Source organism: Syngnathus leptorhynchus, chromosome 19 (genome assembly GCF_054491065.1).
Source record: "Syngnathus leptorhynchus isolate UIUO chromosome 19, UIUO_Slep, whole genome shotgun sequence".
NCBI lineage: Eukaryota > Metazoa > Chordata > Actinopteri > Syngnathiformes > Syngnathidae > Syngnathus > Syngnathus leptorhynchus.
Genome location: NC_141213.1, coordinates 6,190,600 through 6,212,897, shown reverse-complemented (window position 1 = coordinate 6,212,897; position 22,298 = coordinate 6,190,600). Strand labels below are relative to the sequence as shown.

Here is a 22,298-nt window from a genome sequence, read left to right as displayed (position 1 = left end):
ATTTCATTTATTTTTTCAGAACACACAAGAATCAAAATCATAAATGCACAGTATGAATTTAACCCTTCACAACAAAAATAAATGTATTGACAAAATATAGAAACCCTTCAAAAGAAGATACTTTTGTTGTGTCCATTTAAAAGACATAAATTGCACAGTTTAAATCAAGTCAAGTTTCTCAGTTGAACAACTGTTCATGCAAAAAGAACGCTTTTGGATAAAACATAACGGATTTGTGCAATAGTAGACTTCTTTGGTCAGGCTTTCTTATTCAAGGAAGAAATCCAGTCTTCATGATTCTACTCAATATATGTTATTTAAAAAAATCAGACCTGAGGTGAACAAGCATTGGTTTGTTAAAAGCTGTATGTGATGTCAAAAGGACAGAATACAATGTACATAAATATATTAAATAAGATATTCGGCTCGATGGAACACCGGGTAGCACGTCCGCCTCACAGTTAGGAGGGTGCGGGTTCGATTCCACCTGCGGCCCTCCCCTGTGTGGAATTTGCGTGTTCTTCCCGTGCCCGCGTGGGTTTTCTCCGGGCACTTGGGTTTCCTCCCACTGTTGGATATTTCTAAATGTAGAAAGATGTACAATTGCATAAATACTGAAGGTTCAGCTGGTATGGGCTGTGTTTTGTTCAGGGGAAGTGCATCTTGCGGCTCCGCCACAGAGCCAGTCTTTGTGAGGTGAGGATGTGCGTGACCACACTGAGCACCATCAGAAAGATGGTCATTGACATCACGATAACATAGTGGCTGATGCTGTGCGGGACAAAGAGAAATTCAATTTAAACAGATCTGGATCATAATTCATTGGATCAAAGTTAGAATTTCTAAGACAGCATTAGATACCCAAGGAGGTTTTCAGTATCAGTTTACCTTGTTCCAATATCTAACCAGGAGCCATAGTCTTGCACGAGGAAGAAAAAGTGCTGTGGGGAAAAATAAACATAAAAGACATAAGGTTGGAAAGTAAATTCAGTTAGTTTACACAGTACTTCCAAATGTAAAAACAAAAAAACGTTTTACCAGAGCCATTACGTCAGAGATGCCCAAGACGATCAGAAATAAGCTGCAGATTGAAAATATTATTACAGATGTAAAATATCAAGAGTAGGTGTTGTAGAAATAAATGAACGCGTACCTTCTCGATGACAGCTGTGTTGTAACTTGAATGGTCTCAAACGTACACATCACGATGATGAATGGAATGATGATCTACAAATCAAAAGAGGGCATTAGTAGTGACCGTTGAGAAAAAAGTAAATCCAAAAGCGTTGTACTCCACCTTCCACATCATTAACCCTCCCATAAGGAAAGGGTTGAAGATTGTGAGGAAACAATAAACAGACGTTGGGTCAAAACTGAAAGGAAAGGAGAAAGACAGAGTTGAAACAAATTCCAAATTTAAAGTCTTATGACTTTACATTCACCTGCATGATTTAATGACATCCAATATGAGAGTAGTACCTGTTAATGGACGCAATGTTCCCTGTGCCAAAAAATGCTGTTATTATGAAAAAAACCTGAGGAAAGTATGAGGTCAAGGACGGCTACATGTCACTTGTGGTTGTATTCTACATTCTTGCAAATGCCATTAAGGATACAAAAAAATAAGATCGGCGGATGTCATCCAACTTCAGCTGACGGATTTTGGAGATGTCAATGTTGGCCGAGAAATCAATAGTGGAGAGCTGGAAGACATTTAATCACACATTTGATTGAAATCTTGTCACTATTAAGTTCTAATCTTTTTTATATCGGCTCAAAAATCATTTGGAACTGTAGAACTTGAACCAATGTGTTCCACAACAATGAGATAGATATATTATACCTCTTGTCTTCCAGAACTGCCCTCAGCAATCATGGCTTCCTGTTCAATGTTGATCCACACAAACATCAACCAAGACAACACCGGAGGGAACAAAGCCTCGGCCCTAGGTTAGAAATGATGCATGTTAGTTGACGGTTTATTCACAAAAGAATGCCAATATATTGATGAAAGTTTTTTGTTCAAGCATGACAGTGCACCAGGACTGACCCAGTGCTGAGCAGAAGGTACGTGGCTGTGAGCGAGAGGAATATGCTGAGAAGACGGTGAAACAGGCGTGTAGAGCTCATCAACGGAACAGGTATGGAAGATGCTAAACAAAGCAGTTTGTTTTAGTTGGGGGGGGGGGGGGGGGGAACGTGTTCTGAGTCACATGCGACCTACCTAATGTAAGCCAACTGACGATCTGATTGACAAGAGGCAGACCCTGTTTCTGCTGCAGGCTGGAGTGTGTGAGGAATGGCACGAATGCACACATGGCCACATGCAGCATCTATTCAGTCACAACCATTCAAGTGCATCTCATTTTACCATTAACGAAAATACAATCATGCACAGAAAATAATGAACCACACTCACCTGTATGACAAACTGCTGTTTATCACTAAGGCGGAGTGATGTCCTGTTCCGTGACGGCCAAAGGAAACAGCATGATACCGAGATAGTAAGCAGACCTGCACACATCCTAAGAAAAAAACAGGTAACTGTTATTTGTATTCTTGATTTATTATAGTGCTTGTAGTTGAATACACTCACACCAGATGCATGTTAGGCTCTCTTCCCAAAACCGGCATCAGGGGGAAAGCAGCCAAACAAAGGCAGCTCAGAAACCAGTTCACACAACGCCACTGGAAATAAGAATACACTGTGACCAGTCAAGCAAATAGACATGTTATCACTATCTATCCTACCTTAGCCTTCTCAAAAAGACCTGACAGTATTGGCCAAAGAGAAAGGACAGCCAGACCCACTGTCAGCATAGCTCGATGGAAAAAACTCACCACCTGAGGGCAGTAGAGGATCAGTTTATAATCTTGACGTTCCATTGCGGTTCAAATAAATTTGTTTTAAAAAACACATACCAGTAGTTCAATGCCGAATGCAACCAGTACAAAGTAGCCAAAGCATTTCCACAATGGCAGGGATGGAGCTGAGTGAATCATGTTTTTTAGTGTGTTGGATCTGAAATGGAAAATTGTGATGATGAATTTCTTGCAATGGAAGACAGGCAATGACTAACACAGTGAAGGCCTTTCATTTTGATCGGCCTTCAAATGATCAAATTAGCGTGCAGACAGCCAACTTGACTTTAGATTTGGAATGTTATTATTTTGGAATCAATGTCTGTTGAGAATGATAAATATTTTGAACCATGGCTTTATATTATTGGAAGGACACTCACTCTTTAAAAACAGAGTACCATATGGGCACGGGCAGCAGGCAGTAAATATAGTAAGTGAGTGGACTCCTCTGGACGAGCAAGAATATGCTGATCACCACCGAGACACACACGCACAGCCTCGCCAAGGTGTGATCGGATTTCTGTGAATGCAAAAGTCTCACATGTAACTTGGAAACCCATTGTGTCATTGTAAATGGACTCACACAAACCTGCTTGAGGATGTCGGGATGCATGTTAAGGCTTGCATGAGTCTTTAGAACAATGAGGACAACGTATGAGATCCACCCCACAAATCCCAGCACCACGCTGGAACCCAAGAAAAACCTGTCGTAGGTGTGGTAGTAAACAAGGCCTTCAAGGGCGTCGGATATCAGAGCCTGGCAGAGTGAGATCTAGAAAAAGAACAAAATCATCAAGGCGTCTACGTTCTTGATAGTCATCTGTTGACAGTATTATTGAACGTAAACATTTTATTTGGCCGCGATACTCACAGTATCTTCATACTTTTCCAGTTGAAGCAGTATTCTTGCTTTCTGAATAAATTCTGCTTGCTTAGGCTCACTTAGTTTTCTGATAAACAGATCAGTAGATCACGTGAATGAAAGGGCATTTTTAATATACTGTATTAAAAGAAAACGTACAATTGAGATTATTGTACTTACTGGTAAGGGGTAAAAAGACAAGACAATGTTGTCTCTTTTTTCTGCTTCATTTTCATCTAAGAAAGGATATTTAAAGAATATATATACAATTCAATAATACGTTCTCTTTGGAATTTCTTAGCTGTTTTTACAACTACTATAAAACAAATACAAAATATTGACAGTTGAGCTGCACGATAGCTACCTCACCTTGAACTGCTCCAATATTTGAATAGCATTTGTGTACATGCATTCTGCTTTGAAATGCTCGCTGTTGTTCAGGTAAAGAACAGGTAATACTCCCTGAGGACACACACGTAATAATATTTTTGATAGAGAAAATAAATCCTTTGAAAACGTCATGAGAATCTTTCAAAGCAAAGAACAAGAATGACACGTTTGAACTGGGCTGTGAGTAAAGTAGCAATACTCACGACAGAGTTGACAGGAATGGGCACACCAATTAGAGATGCCATGAGAGGAGCAGTGTCAGCCTGCAGCATTGAAACATATAACAAACTTTTAGCCATATTGTAACATCTCTCTACCACAAATGATTTTATCATAGAGAACACGGTAAATTAAATAAAGTCACCCACACCTGATTGAGATCAACTCTTCTGAGGTGCTCCAGTTTCCAGTCTGGGGTATGAATTGAGAAAACAAAGCATCTGTTAGCCCACTCAAACGGTATACGTAAGAAATTGTGAAAAACTTGAATGCCATTTTGAACACTAATAGCTTTTTGTGAGGGCACCTTGCAAGTAGCCATCTTTGTAAAGTTGATCTTCAGTCACTTTGTGGGGTCCTTGTATCCCAGCCCCCCAAGCCACAAAAGGGGTGAGCGTCTCTGAGGGGTGACCTGCACCATGAGAACCTAGCAAAACACGCATTGGAATTATGAGTACATCTGAATAGATTCATTTTTATATGTATATTCTTTAAATGTGTTACCCCAATTGGTCATGCCGTGATCAGAAGTGAGCACAAAAGCTGTCCTGCCATCATTGCTGAAGAAGTCTTCAATTATAGACACCAGTTCAGATAGACCAGAATCCACTAGGTGAATATTGCGTTGGTACTCTCTACATGAAAGAGCGGGTACCGTTTATTACAACCACTAGAGCATCGTTATTAATAAAAGTCAAATTAAGAACTGACTGGGACATTGGTCTGTGAGCGTGTCCATTTGTGTCGATACCCAACAGATGCAGAAAGAAGAAGTTCTTATCCTGAAGCAGGCTGGCCATCAACGTGGAGTTTGACTTTGCTGATTGAAAAAGTGACTAAAAGGAACAAACGGCATAATTATCTCTCATCGGAATAGAAAACAACACTGAAAATGCTTATGATTTTGGACATCAAGTGCACCGACTATCATACTTTGACTTGAGAGAACACCCAGGTGTCAAGCCTGGATGCATCTGTGGAGGCATAGTCCTGTTCTTCTGCTGGATAACTGTGGGTGTACACATGATCTCCACTCGCCCCTGTAAGTATGTGGGGGGAAGGGCATTAATTGTATCGAGGTATCAAAATCTTGTACGGCACATTTAAAATACAATTCAATGGGGTAACCGAAATATTTAAAACAATGTGGCCAGGCTGAGAAATTCTACATATCCATGTAAATGAATCAATGGCGCTTGCATTGGAGCTCCCGGTTCTGTGCACATCCTACGTGTGCCGTACCTTTAGCAAACATGTTCAGAATATCAGGGCTGCCCCAGCACCAAGTATGTCTGCTCTCGTTAAACACAGAGTCAAACTCCACAGGGTTCTCCTTCCAACCTGATGGCAGACACACAAAACCATGAGCCATGAATACTCATGAGTCACAATAGTTGACACAAGACGCACCTCTCGCAACAGAACTGACATCCTCGTAAAAGCCAGCAATAAGAGCAACGTGGCCGGGACGAGACTCAGTGGGGACATGGGTGTGGGAGACACCCCAAGTACCTCTCTCTTCAATGATAGTCCTGTTAGCAGAAGCCACAATTGTCACTCACAAGAAGTCATTTTTCTCTTTTTTGCTTGTTTCCCAACCTCAAGTAAGGAGCTGTGGATGAGCCATTGGGATGCAGGGTGAAGAGGCTGTCTGCTCTAAGGCCATCAGCCACAATCAGCACCAGTCTGGAGGCAGGTGGAGTCAACGCTGTGGCCCTTGGTGTCATCCCGTGGACCAAAGGAGAGGTGAAGTAGATATCAAAGATGGACAGAAAGAAGACTAGATGGACTGTCAGGCCCACGACTAAAAAGGTGACCATCCTCATTTTGAGCCGTGACAGTCAACCGTACTTCAAGTCTGCAATGCAAGGATAGAGAAGGGGATTCAATAGATTTACGGTCCACCTCTTTAATAACACAGTGCAGATACAAACGGAGAAACTGTTGCGTACACTTTTCGTAGTGACTTTTTAATCCTTTGTTTTACTATATGACTGCAAATGAAATCCCACTTTTAAATCATACCTGCGTGTAGCATAAGAAGTTATTGATCATTAAAAATAAATAAAATAAACAATGAATGGGAGACACGCACCTCCAAATCCGGTTGTACAACTCGTTCGACTTGTCTCGTGAATAGATTTGGATCAAAGATTCAACATGATCGTTTGAACTTGAGAAAAACATCCATCTGGTCCTTAAATGTGTGTGTGTGTGTGTGTGTTTTTTAACTAAACCAGCAGTCCTTTCTTTCTTTTACCAATGAGATTAGTTTAGAAACAGTGTACTTCCTTGTTGTGACATATTCGCTGACGTCATAGAGCACGGAGGAATTGTGGTTACAGTAGTTCTAGTGAAAATTAACGCGAGAAAGTGTCAACCATTACGCCAAACACATTGAAGTTTACTGTTGGTCCAAGGAAGCCGCTGTTTAATACTAAAATAAAATCCCAATTATGAAAATAAACGCACCTCTCTGCGACTAGGCTAAGCTAGTGGGGGCAAATTGTCAAACCATCACTTGATTGAAGACTGTACAAAAACGTTCTCTCATAATGAAACCCTGGAACAACCACCGAGTTTGAGAATTTAAATAATTTCTTGGCTACTACTTGGCAGCTCGGTTCAGAAATTTTATTAATTGTAAATATTTCAATTTTACTGTACAGTTCGGCAAATTGCGATGCCTTTGATGGGAACTTTGCCCTTACTAAGGTGGCCGCCAATAGGCACGTCGTTTAGCCGAGCTCAGCAACAGCGCGCTGCCCTCATTAATTTTAATGGGCGTGGTTTCCATTTAAAAAAAAATAATCCTATTTTGTTCGTCATTTCAGGAATCATGTTGTTATTTCACTGTAAAAAAAATATTTAATCCTTAAAGATGTTTCTGTTGGAAACGGTCAACAAATGTCACGTGACGAGTGGTAGCCTGGGCAATCACTGTTAACGCGAGAATCGTATTCCAGCTAGCTTGACATCCATTTAGGAAACAGGTCTGATTAGCCTAGCTTTAGGTGGCTAAAAAAAAATCGATCTCTTGCAAACATGGCGTCGGTGAACCCGTTTAATCTCAGTGATTCGGAAGAGGAGAGTGAACGTCGACCCAACGAAACAGTTGACACAGAGCGTAGCCCGAGTGACGGTGCGCCGGGGCCGCCGCCGGGTATTCCCTTCTCCCCGTCCGCGGACGCCGTGCCTGCGACTCTGCAGCTGTCCAGCCACCGAACGAGCCCAAACGGGGAGGGCATCTCTGTCTCTACCGCGGCCACTACCGCTATGGCTGGCAGCGCCGAATCGCGAGTGTCGGTGGATGTCATCGCGGCTCAGCTACTGCGTGATCAGTACATCCTTACGGCCCTGGAGTTGCACACAGAGCTGTTGGAGGCAGGAAGGGAGCTCCCGAGGTTGAGGGATTATTTCTCCAACCCGGGTAACTTCGAGCGGCAGAGCGGCACTCCACCTGCCAAAGATCAGGGAACTGGACCTGGTGGACCTTTGAGTGAGTAGTACAACGATGCTAGCTAAGTAGCTGTCGTTGACGTATTGTAAAGCACAACACAAGCCAGTACATATTTTGCTCATAATGTCCTGTCTGTCTTGGAACCAGTCTAGCGTAAAATATCAGCTTCCTGCACCTGAAACCTAGCACACGCTGCTATGTAATAACACTGCACCAAATGATCAACAGTGACATTCATTATACGTGTATGTCTCTTCAATCTGTATAAATAAATGCACATTTTACTTGAAGACAATCTGAGGTCAGATGTCAAGACTTGGAAAACAAAAATGCCATTGTACAGCTGAAGAACTAGAACAAGTGTCTTGCAGTTCTGCCCTTTCATACTTTTATGTCAAGACACCAAGCATAACTGTCAGAAAAGTACAGTATATGCTGTTTACTGTGTTCAATGTTTGATGATGCTTTCTTCAAAAACATGACATAAAGGCTCTCTTGTTGTGAAATAGTAAAGTCATCCAAAGTTTTGTTTCCAAGTGCCTTCATAATCTGGCATTGGGGAGATCATGTGATTAGTGGAATGATCTCAGTCCTCGTGCTTGTTTGACAGGATTTACTGTTACAATTGTGGCAACCAGTGGGATGTGTTCACACGCTTTGAATACACTTGAATTTCTTTTCTGTACTAGGTTGCCAAGTTATTTCTTTAGTTACAATAACATTGGGTGGAATAGATTTGAAAAATGATTGTCTGTGTTTGTCTTTGCATATATAGATCGAGCAGGCAGCATCAGCACCTTAGACTCCCTGGACTTTGCCCGATACTCAGATGATGGCAACCGAGAATCAGACGAACGAGTGGCGGGTAAGATGAACCTGTGCTGTCACAACGCAGAGCGTGAGTGATGTGATGGATGGATGGATGGATGGACGGATGGATGGATGGATGGATGGATGGAATGAAAACAGCTGCATCAGTGGCTGCAGAGCTGATGTAAATTGTGATCTAGTTTTACATATCTTGTACTTTTACGCTCTGGTTTAATGTCCCTCGGCTTACCACTTAAGACATCAAACTGGTCAATGTGGTCAGGCCTGAATTAATTACATTCACTGCTTGTTGAAGCATCAATGGAAGTGTGCTTTCTCATTTTAAAGAGTTAAGGTGGTATTTTTGGCTTCACACAACTTGCACGTGGCTCATTTGTGACACAGCAGACTCACGAGGTTGGAAAGTAATAGCTGAGTGTCATTCGTAAGCACCTTTAAAGGCCACTTGTTACATCGTAAGCAGCTTGGAGAGATGCGAACGCAGTATGATGAGTCAATCTGTCTTTGGTTCGCAAATAAAAACCTCAATATTAATGCAGCTGGAAAGGTACAGCCATGGAATTGTTCTCCATGTTTATTTTTGAGGCTCATTGGTTCCGTTTCCCAAATGTGTAGCACCACCTTCCCCTTCTACCTTGCAAAAATTTGCCAGCCCACAGCTGTCTGACTCGGGCTTCTCCTGACGTTGATCAAACCCCAGTTGGCAATACTGGACAAGTCACTCCATCCAGACTAGCTATTTGTTTCATTCTTTTTCCTTCCTTTCTTTCCTCAGGATTGAGTTTTATTTTGAATTTTGATTGCATTTTGTGCACTCATGAGCTGCAAGCATGGGTCTTCATGATGGTGGTACTTTCATTTTAATGTCTCACACGTGCAATGACTCAACATCATATTTTTTGATTAGTAGGTAAATAAATAGATAAAAAACACATACCAAATGCTTTAGCATCATTGATCAGTGCACAACAATGCAATGAATTTTTTCCACTCCATCTGTTAAACTTTACTGTTTGGTTTCTTTCTGTTTTTCATATAAAACCAACCTTGCGTGTTTTGATTTCAATTTCTTAGCTTTATTTGTCTCTAATCATGGTCATATTTTTGTGTGATTTTTTTTTTTTTTGCTGGTTGTCATTGTTTTTTTGTTTTTTTTTAATAAAGCATTCGTGTATACATAGAAAGATGCATATATAAGAGTTTGGTGATTATTTAACTTTTAAATGGTGTGTTTTCATAAATAAACATGAGATTGTCTGGGTGACCTCTAACCTTTTAGGGATAGTGTAGTCAAATTGGATCAAAGTATTTTGCCTGTGAAATCCTTTGTCCGACAGCTGCAACAAATTGACATTTTCAAACATGAGGAGCGCTGTACTTTTTTATAATTTAAAAAAAAAAATGAAGAATTAGTATTGACATACCTTTTGGTTTGCTTTATTTCATGAGCCTCTGCTGCATGTGTTCTTCAGATCCATAATTTGCATGCATCCTCTTGTGTTGTTTTTATTTTTTTGACTTTTAATATATTTGCAGTGTTTTTCACTCCCATCTTTGTTTTATTTGTGTGTTTCCTTGTCTTTGTTTGGATGCATTTCCTGGGTATGCGTCCGTGAACGCGTGCGTGTGTGTGTGTGCGTGTGTGCGTGTGTGCGTGCGTGCGTGCTGTCACTCTCTGTCCAGTGCTGGAGTTTGAGCTACGGAAAGCAAAGGAGACCATTCAGGCTCTGCGCGCCAACTTGACTCAGGCAGCAGGTGTGGCGCTCTTTAAACTTCTTCTAAACCCGAGTCCTTTGTCACGTTTGCTTCTTTTCGTCAAAAGAGAATTCCCGAACAATGTTGAGCATCCAACTGAACTCATCCCCTATTTTGTTTTTTCGTGTACAGAGAACGAAGTGCCCTCTCAGGAGAGAAAGAACTTCAAATCAAGCCCTGAAATTCAGGTGGGAGATCTTTAACTGTTGGAAAGGTTAAAAAAAAAAAAAAAAAAAGAAGGGTTTTTACTTTTTTTTTTTCTTCTTCAAATCCCATTTGCTAGCTTCTTTTGCTTTCTTCCTCAGGAGCCACTACGCCCACTGGAGAAAAGAGCCTTAAACTTCCTTGTGAATGAATATCTGTTGAAAAATGAATACAAACTCTCATCTATCACCTTCTCAGATGAAAATGATGATCAGGTAAAGCTTTTTCTTGCAGCAGAATTTTTTTTTTTTATTCAAATGGAAAATGCTATTAATATTCCCCAGCCTTTAACGCTGTACGGCAATCTAATGAGACTTATATTTGGAGTTTTAAATTTTTATTTTCCACTGGCAACCAGCCCAGGGTGTGCCTCGCCTCGCCTCTCTGCCCATCAGCTAGGATAGACTCCAGCTCACCCCTGATGAGGATATAATGCAATAGGAAAAGCAAATAACCAAGCGGAATATAAAATATGAATATGCCATGCTTTTTTTTTTTAGGATTTTGAGCTGTGGGATGATGTTGGCCTGAACATTCCAAAGCCTCCTGATCTATTGCAGCTCTACAGAAACTGCGGTTCGTCTCTTCCCCCAACAAAGGAAATGGTTGACGTAGCAGTAGGAGACGATTTTGCCGATATCACTGGACACTGTACGGCTCAAGATCCCCCGAGGAAGGCTGACCTTTCGCAGCAGGTTTGCTTAATCATTTTTCCTCTAGCGGCATGAGGTAACTTGACAACTGGACCTTCTAAAAATGGGATCTTGCGCTTAAAATTACATTTTTCAAAAATATGATTTTGATTCCTATCATACAGCAACAGGCAGAGGTCGTCCAAGAGTTGGAGTACCAAATCAGTCTACTCAACAATGAGAAGGAGAGTCTAGCCGAGCAGATGAAAAAACTTCAGAGGTTTGTCTGCCTATTTTTTGTTAGTCACTGAAAAAGTCACCTTTTCACTTTTCTCTGCTCTTTAACTTTTTGACACACCACAAATTTCTTAATAGCTTTCTCAATTGGTTTCATGGAATTTTGTTGAGTACTCCCACTTCACAAGGGATGAACGCTTAATCGCATCTCTTTTAATTCCTAGTAAGTCACATTGCCCAGTACAGTATGACTGTTTTGTGGTTGACGGTGTTCCCGCTTCATATTGGATTAGTGCCATGTTGTTCCATTTTTAAAGCCCTTATTTTTGATCAATCAGAATGCCAATAAGTTTGAAATATCAAATCAACCCTTTACAATCGCGCCCAGTTTGCTTCACTGCATTTGAAAATAATCTTTTACCATCATCCATAGTCTCCTTTTTTCCCACAGTGAGCTTCAAACACTGAAGCAGACGGTCTCCTCCCCTCCTCTTGACCGAAGCTCCCAGAATACATCTAATCCCGCATCCTCTTGCACCGCCGCCATCACTTCCTCTGCTGACCCACCCTCTGTGGTAAAGTCATTGTACATTTCCCACACTGAACTATGTTTTCGAGTGGCACATTGCACCTAAGCAGATGTATGTCCTGTCCTCAGCCTTGTGCAGATAACGGACAGTACCTGGATATCCGACGTGTTTCAGAGCCTCAGAGTGAGCCTCCCTCAACGCAGTCACACAATAAGATGAAAAGTCGGACACCTGAACATTTTGATCAGCCAAACAGGTGAGTGGTTAAGAAAGCAGCTGCCACTAGATGGCGTAAAAGCTTTACATTTAGCCCAGGCAACTGTTTGAATGCAGTCATCTCTGATGTGTTTTGAAGGCATCAGTAACCGTTTTTGAGCTTTTTCTTCTTTGTGCCCGACCCAGGAAGTTATCCCCGGCATTCCAGCAAGCCCTGCTATCCTTCTGCCGAATGTGCTCAGACAGCCGCCTTGGGGCTGAGGTTAATACACACACTCATGCTTTTTGATGGCGATAGCCTCAGCAATCATCACACAAAGCTGTCATCTTCAGGTGTCTCGTATCGCGGATAGCGAGGAGAGCGTGATGTTAATGCTGGGCCGCTGCCTTCCTCATATCGTCCCAAATGTCCTCCTCGCTAAAAGAGAGGTAAAGCCTTGTCCGCTTGCTTGGTTTTGTTCACCCTTCGTTTGAATCATCATAACACCATGCTTGTTTTACTTTACATTTAATAGATAGGCACACTGCAATGAATATTATTCATTTTTCAGACTTAACGCTGAATTAAAAGTCAGATGGTTTAGTTTTAGCAAATGGCATTTTGTCAGAACCCAATAGGTGCATCTTAATAAATTAGAATATTATAATATGCTTGTTGGTCAATACCCAACTCAAATGTGCTCGCTCTTTGCTGCTTGACGTGTGTCCATCTATTGAGCGTTTATCATGCAGGTGTCCTTATTCATCCTGCCTCTTGTCTGCCACTCATGTTTGCGCTCTGTTTGCCTTCACTGGCTTTATTTTTCTTCTCTTTTCGTCTCACTCATTCTCTCACTCTGGTGCATGCATCTCCACTAGAGAATGGTTGCACATCTTTGCCAGGTGAGTCCCTCACACGCTCATCTGCATGGGTCTTCACACAACCCCAAACATGCTTCTTTTTTTTCCCTTCTTTAAAGTGAACTAAAGTTCTACTAAAAACTTTAATTGCTCCATTTGAACCTTTACTATACACAGTTCCATGTTTTAGGAATACTTCATGTTAAACGTGCACTCAGTGTTGAAACCTGATAGGAGCAACGTCTTGACACTTGGCCTGCTTTGCATACATCGTTACGGGGATGTTGTTTTAGTCAACCACCAACAGTTAGAAAGAATTTAATCTCTTTGTGAAATCAAGAAAAACAGAACAAAGTGCAAGAATGACAAAAACACCCCCATTCCAACACTGAGGGGTCTGTTTTGTGATGCGGACTTTGTCCTTGGTTCGTTAGACTCATTAGCCATGACACACACACACACGCCAGTTGCAGCTTGAATGTCCTCCCACTACAAACGAGGAGACACACCTTCATTTGTTCGATTGTGACACTTAAGAACAAAAGGCGTTTCAAATGAAGGAATGATATTTTGAAACACTGCCTGCCACCTGGCTGCACTTATCAGTCATGGTAAATTATTAAGCAAAATGTTTTTTCCCCCATTTGAATCTTTTCTAACGTGTAACTATCGTCCCAATAAAAATTGGACGATTGGATTGAATTTGCTACTCATTTCGATTTTTTATTGTCGTGTGTGTGTGCGTCACTTGAACTAAACACTTAAAAAATATATATATATAATTTTTTTTGCTCCCCCCTCCCCCACTGGGTTGGGTCAGTGTGACTCATTGCAGCCTATCTTTAACCATATTCTCTCCATTAATCCAGAAGGGTGTTGGGGTTTTGTGCACTGTTCCAGCACCGGGGCAGGAAAAATATCATACGCTCCTGGAAACAAACAACACATTTATAACTCAGTATGCACTCTCTAATTTGACTCAGTGCGTGTGTGTGGCGGGAATGTCAGGCTGACCACACTTTGGAAGCCTTGCATGAAATCCACTTCTCTACTCTGCCCGGAACGTCCGTGAACTCTTTCTGAACTCTTCAAGCAAACTAGGGTGTTGCCATTGTTGTCTTCCTATAGACGGCTGAGTTTTACAATAAGATTTAGAGTCACTACCAAAACAAAGAAGTCAGGTATTTCTGCCAGTAAGGTATTTGAGGTTCACGTTTTCCCAGTTTTCTCGTACTTGTGTTATTTCCCCCCCCCCCTCCAGTTGCCTGCTTTCTCTCCTTTCTACCATTTGTCACGTTCTCCTTAGCCCAAATGATTGACAAGCTGGCTTCCCTTCTCCATTTTATGCTTCAGGAGCTGATTCCTCTCATCCTATGTACCGCCTGCCTTCACCCAGAGTCCAAAGAGAGAGACCAGCTTCTCCACATCCTTTTTAACTTAATCAAGAGACCAGATGATGAACAGAGGTGAGAACACTGAAGGTGTAGATTGCTCTCAAAAATTTGAATTGATTCTATTATTGCTTCTTTTTGTTTGTTAACAGACAAATGATCCTGACGGGATGTGTTGCCTTTGCGAGGCATGTGGGTCCTACACGTGTTGAGGCAGAACTTCTTCCTCAATGCTGGGAGCAGGTACCCTTCACGCGGTGTTGCGGGATGGGGATTTTGACAGCTTCTGACGTAGTATCAGAGGCGTTACAGAATTAAAATGCAGTTGATGATCATCAACTTTGTTTCCATTCTACGGCAGCTGTATTTTACATTCTTATGTCCTCCTTTTTCCAGATTAACCACAAATATCCAGAGAGAAGACTTCTTGTGGCGGAGTCTTGTGGAGCCTTAGCACCGTATTTTCCTGTAAGTTACCATTTCCATCTGGGTTTTTTTATTTTTATTCATAGTAACACTAATAATAAAGAGGACTTATGAATTAAAAAAAAAATCTTGTTTTGATTTTGTCCCCACAGAAGGAGATCCGAAGTTCGCTAGTGTTGTCCATGTTGCAGCAAATGCTTGCAGAGGACAAGGCCGACATGGTCCGAGAAGCTGTGGTCAAGAGTCTTGGGATTATCATGGGTTACATTGATGATGTTGACAAATACTCCCAGGTATGTATTTGCAGGGGGAAATGTTGTAGTTTCACCCTCAAAGTAACCAAAACGAACAATTCAACTTTTTTTTTTCTTCAGGGTTTTGAGCTGATGCTGCTGTCACTTAGCGATCCTTCAGAGCGGGTAGTCAGTGCTGTCCACCAGGTCTTCATCCCCGCATTCGCTGCTTGGACAACTGAATTGGGAACACTTTACACTTCACTCATCCCTTCTCTCTTGGCACGAATTGAGAAGCTCTTCACGGTGCGTGGTAACGTTCTGACTACTTATGGACTCTTTACGCCTGCTCTAATAGTTGATTATCGCCATTTTTGTAGCAGGGGGAGCATGGCCTGGATGAGTACAAGCTGCATGTGTTCCTATCAGCACTGCAGAGTCTGATCCCTCCACTTTTTGCTGTGGTGCTGCAAAATGCGCCGTTCACCGGCCGAGCTAAACTCCACGGCGACATATCTGCAATAGAGGGTACGTTGACGAGGCAGGATGTTGACAAAGCTGCGTGTTTATTACCTGTTGCCGCCTGTTTGCAGTGACTCGCTTCCCGAGACCGGCTTCTCCCCTTCAGGATGTGGCCACCATCATCGGTAGCAGGGAGATGCTGAGCGCCCTCTTGCTTCTCTACGACCACCAACTGGAGCATGAAGGGACCACCGGATGGGAAAGCCTACTTTGGGTGGTCAACCAGCTGTGAGACTCACTCAGAAATACTGTAAATGTACACAGACATCAAAATTGATAGATTTTTTTTTTCACTCCCTTTGAAGGCTTCCTCAGCTTATAGAGATTGTGGGTCGCATCAATGTTGCTTCTTCCACCTGCGTTCACGAGTTCTCTCGCTTCTTTTGGAGGTTCTGTCGAACCTTTGGCAAAATCTTTACCAACACAAAGGTGAATCTGAGCTCTTTTTAGATACTCATCAGTTCACTGTGATGTCTTTCCGGATGTTAGTTTGTCTCATCAGTATTTCCAATCAATTTGCTGACTTGCTTTTGTTTAATGTTTTGCAGGTTAAACCTCAATTCCAAGAGATACTTCGTTTGTCTGAAGAGAATGTTGGTGAGTGGGGAACACCTGAACAATGCAATTGCTACCACATTAAAATCAAGGCTTTAATATTTGGGTTTCTTTGTTGCGAGAACTTGAAATGTTTTTTTTTTCCCCTCAATAGATGCTTCATCTGGAAATGGCATTCTTACTAAAGCCACCGTCCCCATCTATGCCACAGGAGTACTGACCTGTTATAACCAGGTAGCAAATTTCTTTCCCCCTTTGTCAAAATGTGATGTGGTGGAAATCTAGTGAACAGTTTACGCATCTTTCTTGTCATTTTTCCCCCTCTTTGTAGTAGATATGAGTCATTAATTTGTTTTTCTTCTGTCGCTAAAGGAGGAGGATCGCAAGTTGTTAGTGGGTTTCTTAGAGGATGTTATGACAACTTTGTCTTTGTCCCACGCACCTCTTGACAGCTTGAAAGCTTCTTTTGTAGAGCTGGGGTGAGAGACACACACACATACACAGGTTGCAGATTAATTTAAGGGTCTCATCTTTTGTTTTGTTTTTTAATTTCAGTGCTAATCCAGTATACCATGAGTTACTACTCACTGTTCTTTGGTACGGAGTTGTACACACCTCTGCATTGGTCCGATGTACCTCAGCGCGGATGTTTGAGGTAAAGACAAAAAGCATCAGTTGAAACCCTTTTATTTCATGTTTAGCTACAATGATAGACTGTAATTGTAAGCCGGATTGCTGATGAGTGCCTGGATCCCACTGTTTTTAGCACCTCCGAGTTCTGATCAGGCATTTCACTGGTCTCAAAGCTCACCACATAAATATCTGAATATGTCACTAAAATGCTGAAGTCAGCAAAAGAGTTTTGGAAAGTCTAATTTAATTGGACGTGTGTTCTTCACAGTTTCAGGACTTCAGGTCACTCATGAAATCCAATACTGCAGTTGTTTTTCAACGTTGCTGCCTGTTAGCCATTTTCTTCCTCCATGCAGTTGAATTGTATTTTTGCCAAGCTCCAGGCAGTGAAGTGCTGACAGAAGCAATGTAACCAAACTTTAACGAATCACATCTACCTGCCCAACGAGATGTTGGCACACGTTCAAGTAGTACATTTGGTGAGGATGTGCTGTGGTCCTAACAGTGGAACCAGGCCTCTCTTGATGTAAACTTGTGGAAGGAGGAGTGCTCAGCTGAATTTGTTCCCCTCTTTTTTTTTTTTTTTTTTTTTTTTGTGTGAAGTACTTCTTTGTTCACGCGCACGCCTCACTGTCACCATCCCATTTGTTGTAGCTCTCCACCATTGTCCACATAACGACCGGTTGTAATGTGGCGGTCAACCGCAGATCCTGGATCAGATTACGTTATTGTCCTCTATTTTGGACTGGATTCAATCTGATCTGGAGTCTGTTCTCACAACCCACAGATTAAGATTTGTGGCCATATTGACTGTTGCGTGTTCATTTGGAAAAGCGTAGCTTGCTTTCTATTTGTTTTTACCTCACCTCTTTTTTTTGTTATTTCACTCTATTATTTATTATTTTCTCTCTATCTATCGGCGGTGTCGCTCACTCTTGTCCAATGCACCGACCGCGCTCTTCTGTGACATCACGTCTGGCTCTGTCCAACCCGATCAGCTGCTGGTGAAGGGGGTGAATGAGACGCTGGTCGCTCAGAGAGTGGTTCCTGCTCTCATCACACTGTCTTCCGACCCTGAAATGTAAGTGGATCAACAATACCACAGTAACGGTTAACTGCGCAGCGTCTCTCCCCCCCCTTCTCTTCGCCGCCTGACAACCATCACACTGCAGCAGTCAGCCAACCTCATTCGATGCCATAGAAGTCCATTGTTTGACTTGGGCTGGCAGTGGATGAGTAGAGTGATGCCGTTGGCTTTCCCTGAAGTGTTTGTTGAGAGTTGCACGTGGATAGGTTCAGGCTGAGCATCACATAACGTCTTTCATTGTCTTGTCAGTTGACATGACTGGTCTGGCTTGTTTTGTTTGCACACTGCTCTCAATTGCATCACCCCAGCATGCATCACCCCAATCCATTGAGGCTGAGGCCCTCCTCCTGACCAAACCCCCGGCTAGTGTCTGGTTTTCACCCCCAACTTTCTCTATTTTTTTTCTCCTTTATTATCTCTGCTACCTTCTGTTATCACCTCCCCTACCCTCTCTCTTTCTCTCTCTCTCTCTCTCTCTCTCTCTCTCTCTCTCTCTCTCTCTCTCTCTGTCTGTCTGTCTCTCCTTCCTCCTCTCTCATCTCTGTGGCGGGTTTGCAGTTGATTCTCCGAGGCATGAGTGAAGCATTAGTTGATCGCCGGGCGGCCCCGGCCCTTATAACTCTATGCAATGGGCCTGAATTGTGAGTCACTCGACAACAGAACACCTTCATCAGAACAATTTTATCAAGCAATTATAATTTTATCTATTACTTTTTTTTTTTCCCCCATAGCATTATGATTTTTTTTTCACACAATGTTATAAATATTTCTAGCAAATATGCGACTTTTATACCATTCATAATACACAATGACCTTACTTCTTTTGTTTCCCTATTTAGTTTATCTTTTTTTCCTGATTGGTTATATATCGCATTCTAAAGTAAGCAAAGATATCAAACATTTTTCGATGCCGTACCTGCCGTTAAAAGTTTCTTTACTACCTTACAGGTTTCATTTCATTTTATGACGAGCCACATAAACACTTCTCAACCAGATCAGCAAAAATCTTCAAAGCCTGTAAAATTTAACACGCAGCCATCAGCAGAACTTGTCTAAATGTTTAGTTTACGTAGCTGGCATCAGCAGTTTCTTTCTGGCCTTCTTATATTACGACAGTATTGTTATATTTCACAGTCTCTGGACTTTTTCGACAATTTATGGTGGTTACGAATAGTCACCTCACCTCTTTATGTTGCTCTCCTGCTGTATTTAGCTCTGTGAGGATATCCACAATTCCTGCCTTTGGTACCATCATGGAGACGGTGACACAGAAAGAGGTAAAGAGTCCGGAAGATCTCCTCAATTGTGCACCAATGTATGAACAAATGTTTTGTGTTTGTTTCAGCTGCTGGAGCGTGTCAAGATGCAGCTGGCATCCTTTCTGGAAGACCCTCAGTACTCAGATCAGCACTCTTTGCACATGGAGATCATCAGAACGTTCGGACGCGTCGGACCCAACGCCGAGCCTCGCTTCCGAGACGAATGTATGCCAAATGATGAGAGCAAAAGAAAATCCCATCTTTGGTATTTACTTTCCATTTGTGCTCCTCGCTCCAGTCGTACTGCCGCACCTGCACAAACTGGCGCAGGCTAACAACAGCCAAACGGTGGATAGCAAGAGGATTGACATTGCCACCCAGCTGTTTGAGGCCTACAGCGCCCTCTCCTGCTGTTGTATCCTTTGTCGGGGGTCATTTCACGTTTAGCCGTGCTGCTCTGATAGCGCCCTTCATTCCTCACGGTACGCATCAAGAGTGGTCCTCTGCTTGTGGTCCAGTTATGTGTGTGTTTTGGCAGAGGTCTTCTGTCGTTTGGCAGGAAGCGAAGGAGAGAGAAAATAAATGTGGACCCCCCCCCCCTTTATTTTAGGAACGAGACGTAATTACAAGGTTGGTTAAGCAAAGTAGAGCATGAAGGAGGCAGCAAGAGGAAAAGCGTGAGAGAATAGCAAATGAACATCAGCTTCAGTGCTCGGTTCTGTTCACCCAGAATAGCGTTTCGAATCCCCCCCCCCCCCCACACCTCCTTCTTTTCTCTTCTCCTGCTACGTCTCTGTGCTTCACACGCTCTTGTCTGCCGTGTCCCCCCCCCCCCCTGCGGCGTGCACGTTGGCAGCAGCGCCACCGGTCGGAGGTTCATTCCTGTGGCTCATTGTCAGGCTGTCATTTCCCAGCGCAGGCCGAGTTGAAACGTATGGAGCTAACCTCAGAGGCTTTACCTCCCACGACAGCGCACTCACTTCTCATCAGCACCGCAGCGTCTGAAATTGAACAGTCACATCATTGCAAAAGTAGAGGAGCTTTGACTTTGTCACTGGCTCAGACAGGTGCTCATGGCCATGGAATGTTTGGCGCTGTTGTTGGAATCTTGCATATATAGCCCAACCACATTTTTGGGAAGTAACTTGACATTTTGATGGGGTGTTAATCTGTGATTGGCCGACGACCAGTCCGGAGTGTAGTCCAAAATGAATGGAAAGGAACATTTTGACTGGCCACTTTGACTATTTCCCAACAGATAGGCATCTATATTGGACTATTGTCTGAAGCTACCGCAATTGTTATCCTTAACCCAACACGCGCAGTCATATCCGAGGAGGTGATGATCAACCACTTCCTGCCGGGCCTCAGGTGTCTCCGGGCCGACATGGAGCAGCTCTCGCCAGAGCACGAGGTCAGTAGACCGACCGACCGCTTGCACGCACGCTGAAGTCGTGACCATGTGACACTCCACCCTAAGCGCTTGAAAAGTGCTCCGGCTTTTATTTGCGTCTCACGCGAGCTCTTTTCATGTGAGCATTTTTCCCAAGGTGACTAACAATCAGCCGACTCTTGAGTCTTTGGAATTTGTTTCCAGACTGTCGGCCTATTAAGGAACCTGCTAACATACAAATACCTTCTAAACGTCATCATCGTGTTTATGTGTCATTTTTATTTCCCTCCATAGGTGATTCTGAGCTCCATGGTCAAAGAGTGTGAGATCAAGGTGGAAAACAGAGGAATGGGAGACGCTCAAGGGTAAGAGGAAGTATTGTGTTCTTTTAATTCCAAAGGAGGAATCATTGATTTTAAAACATCTGCTAATGCAAACACATTGAGACTGGAGGATTTTCATATTTATAACCGGGTCAAAGGTCATGCTGTTGTAGTAGGTCAACGCAAGTACGTGACAAAGCAAAGCTTCACGATGCTTGTCGTTTGTAGCTCCATGTCTATTGCATCCACTTTGGTGGGCGAGGATGCCAAGACCAAGTTCCTGAGCAAGATGGGTCAGCTGACGACGTCGGGCGCCATGCTGGCCAACGTTTTCCAGAGAAAGAAGTGAATGGGACGCTCCTTAAGCGCAACATCTGATGACCGTCCCCCGTCTGCTATTGCTCCACGTAGATGACCAATCAAATGTAACGTGCACTTTTAACAGATGGACGGACAGCGTTGACTTGCTTTTTTTTCCCCTCAGTCAGTGTTTGTTTAACATCTTAGTTTACGAAAAAAAACACAGCAGAGGGTAAAAGTTTCGTATTCCATAAGAGGTGGGACATCTTTCCTGGACATTTCAGGATGCGAGGGCATCGTTGGAACGCAATGAACATGTTTTCATTGGAGGAGGAAGCAAACAGTACCTGCACGGTGGTCACCTCTGATTTTTAGCAGGTCCCCTTTTGGAGCTAACAATGAACAGTCAATGATATTAAGTATGTCTCAGCAAAATGAAAGGCTTCGATCCTTAAAGTGACTACAAATGTGTGTATGTGTGCGTGCGTGCGTGCGTGCGTGCGTGGATGCGGTTCCGAAACATCGTCTACTTGAAATTCAAAATAATGGTCTTGCCTTTGTTTCCTCAAAAGTCTGTCTCTGCTGTCCATTTTGATAGCTTCTATTTTATAACTTATTTATATCTTATTGAAGGAGAACACACTTTATTTCCAACTTCCAAAGACATTTGCACTTCATTATTTTGTTTCTAAATATCTCTGTTCTTATGCATGTTCAAAACAGTCACTACTCTTGTGTTAAGTTTTTTTTTTTTTTTGTTGCTTTGATTGCATCCAGTCTTTCTGATTGGATAGTGGATATTTGGTTCCGTTTTTTTTGGGAGAGGAAAGCTCGGAGGAAAACGTAAATAACTATCATACATTGAACGGAGTGGTCGGTACTTGTGTATATTTGGAATCTGTGTCATGGTGTAATAAAAGATCGTTTGTGTATTTACATTCCACTTATCAGTTATTCCTGTTAGCACAAAGGGAAAAGTGCTTTATCGCTCAAAGCGCCGGCAGGTGCTAAAAGCAATAAAACAAAAGTCATTGACGAGACAAACACATGACTTTGGTTGCCCCGCCCCTCATTGGCAACACTTGGATGTGCTCTCATGTCTTTTTGCAAGTAACCAAAGTCCAGCATATGGGGCATT

At 42.6% G+C, this 22,298-nt stretch overlaps 2 protein-coding genes across 4 annotated transcripts; one reads left to right on the top strand and one right to left on the bottom strand.

Moving 5' to 3' along the window:
- Window positions 1-500: 500 nt before the first annotated feature.
- On the bottom strand, window positions 501-7,849 carry pign (phosphatidylinositol glycan anchor biosynthesis, class N). Of its 3 annotated transcripts, none has more exons than XM_085939083.1 (29): window positions 6,429-7,849; window positions 5,933-6,049; window positions 5,744-5,865; window positions 5,576-5,674; window positions 5,267-5,373; window positions 5,045-5,169; window positions 4,838-4,968; window positions 4,641-4,760; window positions 4,485-4,525; window positions 4,318-4,377; window positions 4,094-4,186; window positions 3,905-3,960; window positions 3,734-3,812; window positions 3,452-3,634; window positions 3,243-3,382; window positions 2,923-3,022; window positions 2,752-2,844; window positions 2,597-2,688; window positions 2,420-2,525; window positions 2,225-2,333; window positions 2,051-2,153; window positions 1,844-1,946; window positions 1,617-1,703; window positions 1,480-1,535; window positions 1,298-1,373; window positions 1,154-1,227; window positions 1,039-1,081; window positions 889-941; window positions 501-771 (listed from the first exon to the last, which is right to left on the bottom strand). In XM_085939083.1, exons 1-29 carry the CDS (start codon window positions 6,518-6,520, stop codon window positions 648-650), a joined length of 2,784 nt encoding a protein of 927 aa, XP_085795209.1. In that variant the 5' UTR covers window positions 6,521-7,849; the 3' UTR covers window positions 501-647. The 3 variants fall into 3 exon arrangements, with proteins under 3 accessions (XP_085795209.1, XP_085795207.1, XP_085795208.1); XM_085939081.1 differs by having other exon boundaries at window positions 5,933-6,191; window positions 6,429-7,848; XM_085939082.1 differs by having other exon boundaries at window positions 5,933-7,848.
- Window positions 7,140-22,119, top strand: relch (RAB11 binding and LisH domain, coiled-coil and HEAT repeat containing). The gene is made up of 30 exons (XM_085939079.1): window positions 7,140-7,832; window positions 8,569-8,658; window positions 10,308-10,379; window positions 10,512-10,567; window positions 10,685-10,798; window positions 11,084-11,278; window positions 11,401-11,495; window positions 11,904-12,027; window positions 12,111-12,238; window positions 12,385-12,460; window positions 12,532-12,627; window positions 14,392-14,504; window positions 14,582-14,672; window positions 14,826-14,897; window positions 15,008-15,148; window positions 15,230-15,394; window positions 15,469-15,616; window positions 15,682-15,838; window positions 15,916-16,039; window positions 16,159-16,207; window positions 16,320-16,399; window positions 16,538-16,644; window positions 16,721-16,820; window positions 17,797-17,879; window positions 19,099-19,162; window positions 19,231-19,369; window positions 19,443-19,559; window positions 20,470-20,558; window positions 20,832-20,902; window positions 21,089-22,119. Exons 1-30 carry the CDS (start codon window positions 7,379-7,381, stop codon window positions 21,207-21,209), a joined length of 3,531 nt encoding a protein of 1,176 aa, XP_085795205.1. The 5' UTR covers window positions 7,140-7,378; the 3' UTR covers window positions 21,210-22,119.
- Window positions 22,120-22,298: the final 179 nt, after the last annotated feature.

What these genes read in the sequence shown, in the direction of transcription:
- pign (XM_085939082.1), bottom strand. Translation starts at nt 6,159, where the DNA reads ATGAGGATGGTCACCTTTTTAGTCGTGGGCCTGACAGTCCATCTAGTC. An exon ending in TGTCAGTTCTGTTGCGAGAG is followed by an intron (nt 5,675 to 5,743) that starts GTGCGTCTTGTG and finishes GTCTGCCATCAG; the next exon opens with GTTGGAAGGAGAACCCTGTG. An exon ending in TGGAAAAGTATGAAGATACT is followed by an intron (nt 3,635 to 3,733) that starts GTGAGTATCGCG and finishes TTCTTTTTCTAG; the next exon opens with ATCTCACTCTGCCAGGCTCT.
- relch (XM_085939079.1), top strand. Translation starts at nt 7,379, where the DNA reads ATGGCGTCGGTGAACCCGTTTAATCTCAGTGATTCGGAAGAGGAGAGT. An exon ending in CAACTTGACTCAGGCAGCAG is followed by an intron (nt 10,380 to 10,511) that starts GTGTGGCGCTCT and finishes TTTCGTGTACAG; the next exon opens with AGAACGAAGTGCCCTCTCAG. An exon ending in CTGCTGACCCACCCTCTGTG is followed by an intron (nt 12,028 to 12,110) that starts GTAAAGTCATTG and finishes TCCTGTCCTCAG; the next exon opens with CCTTGTGCAGATAACGGACA.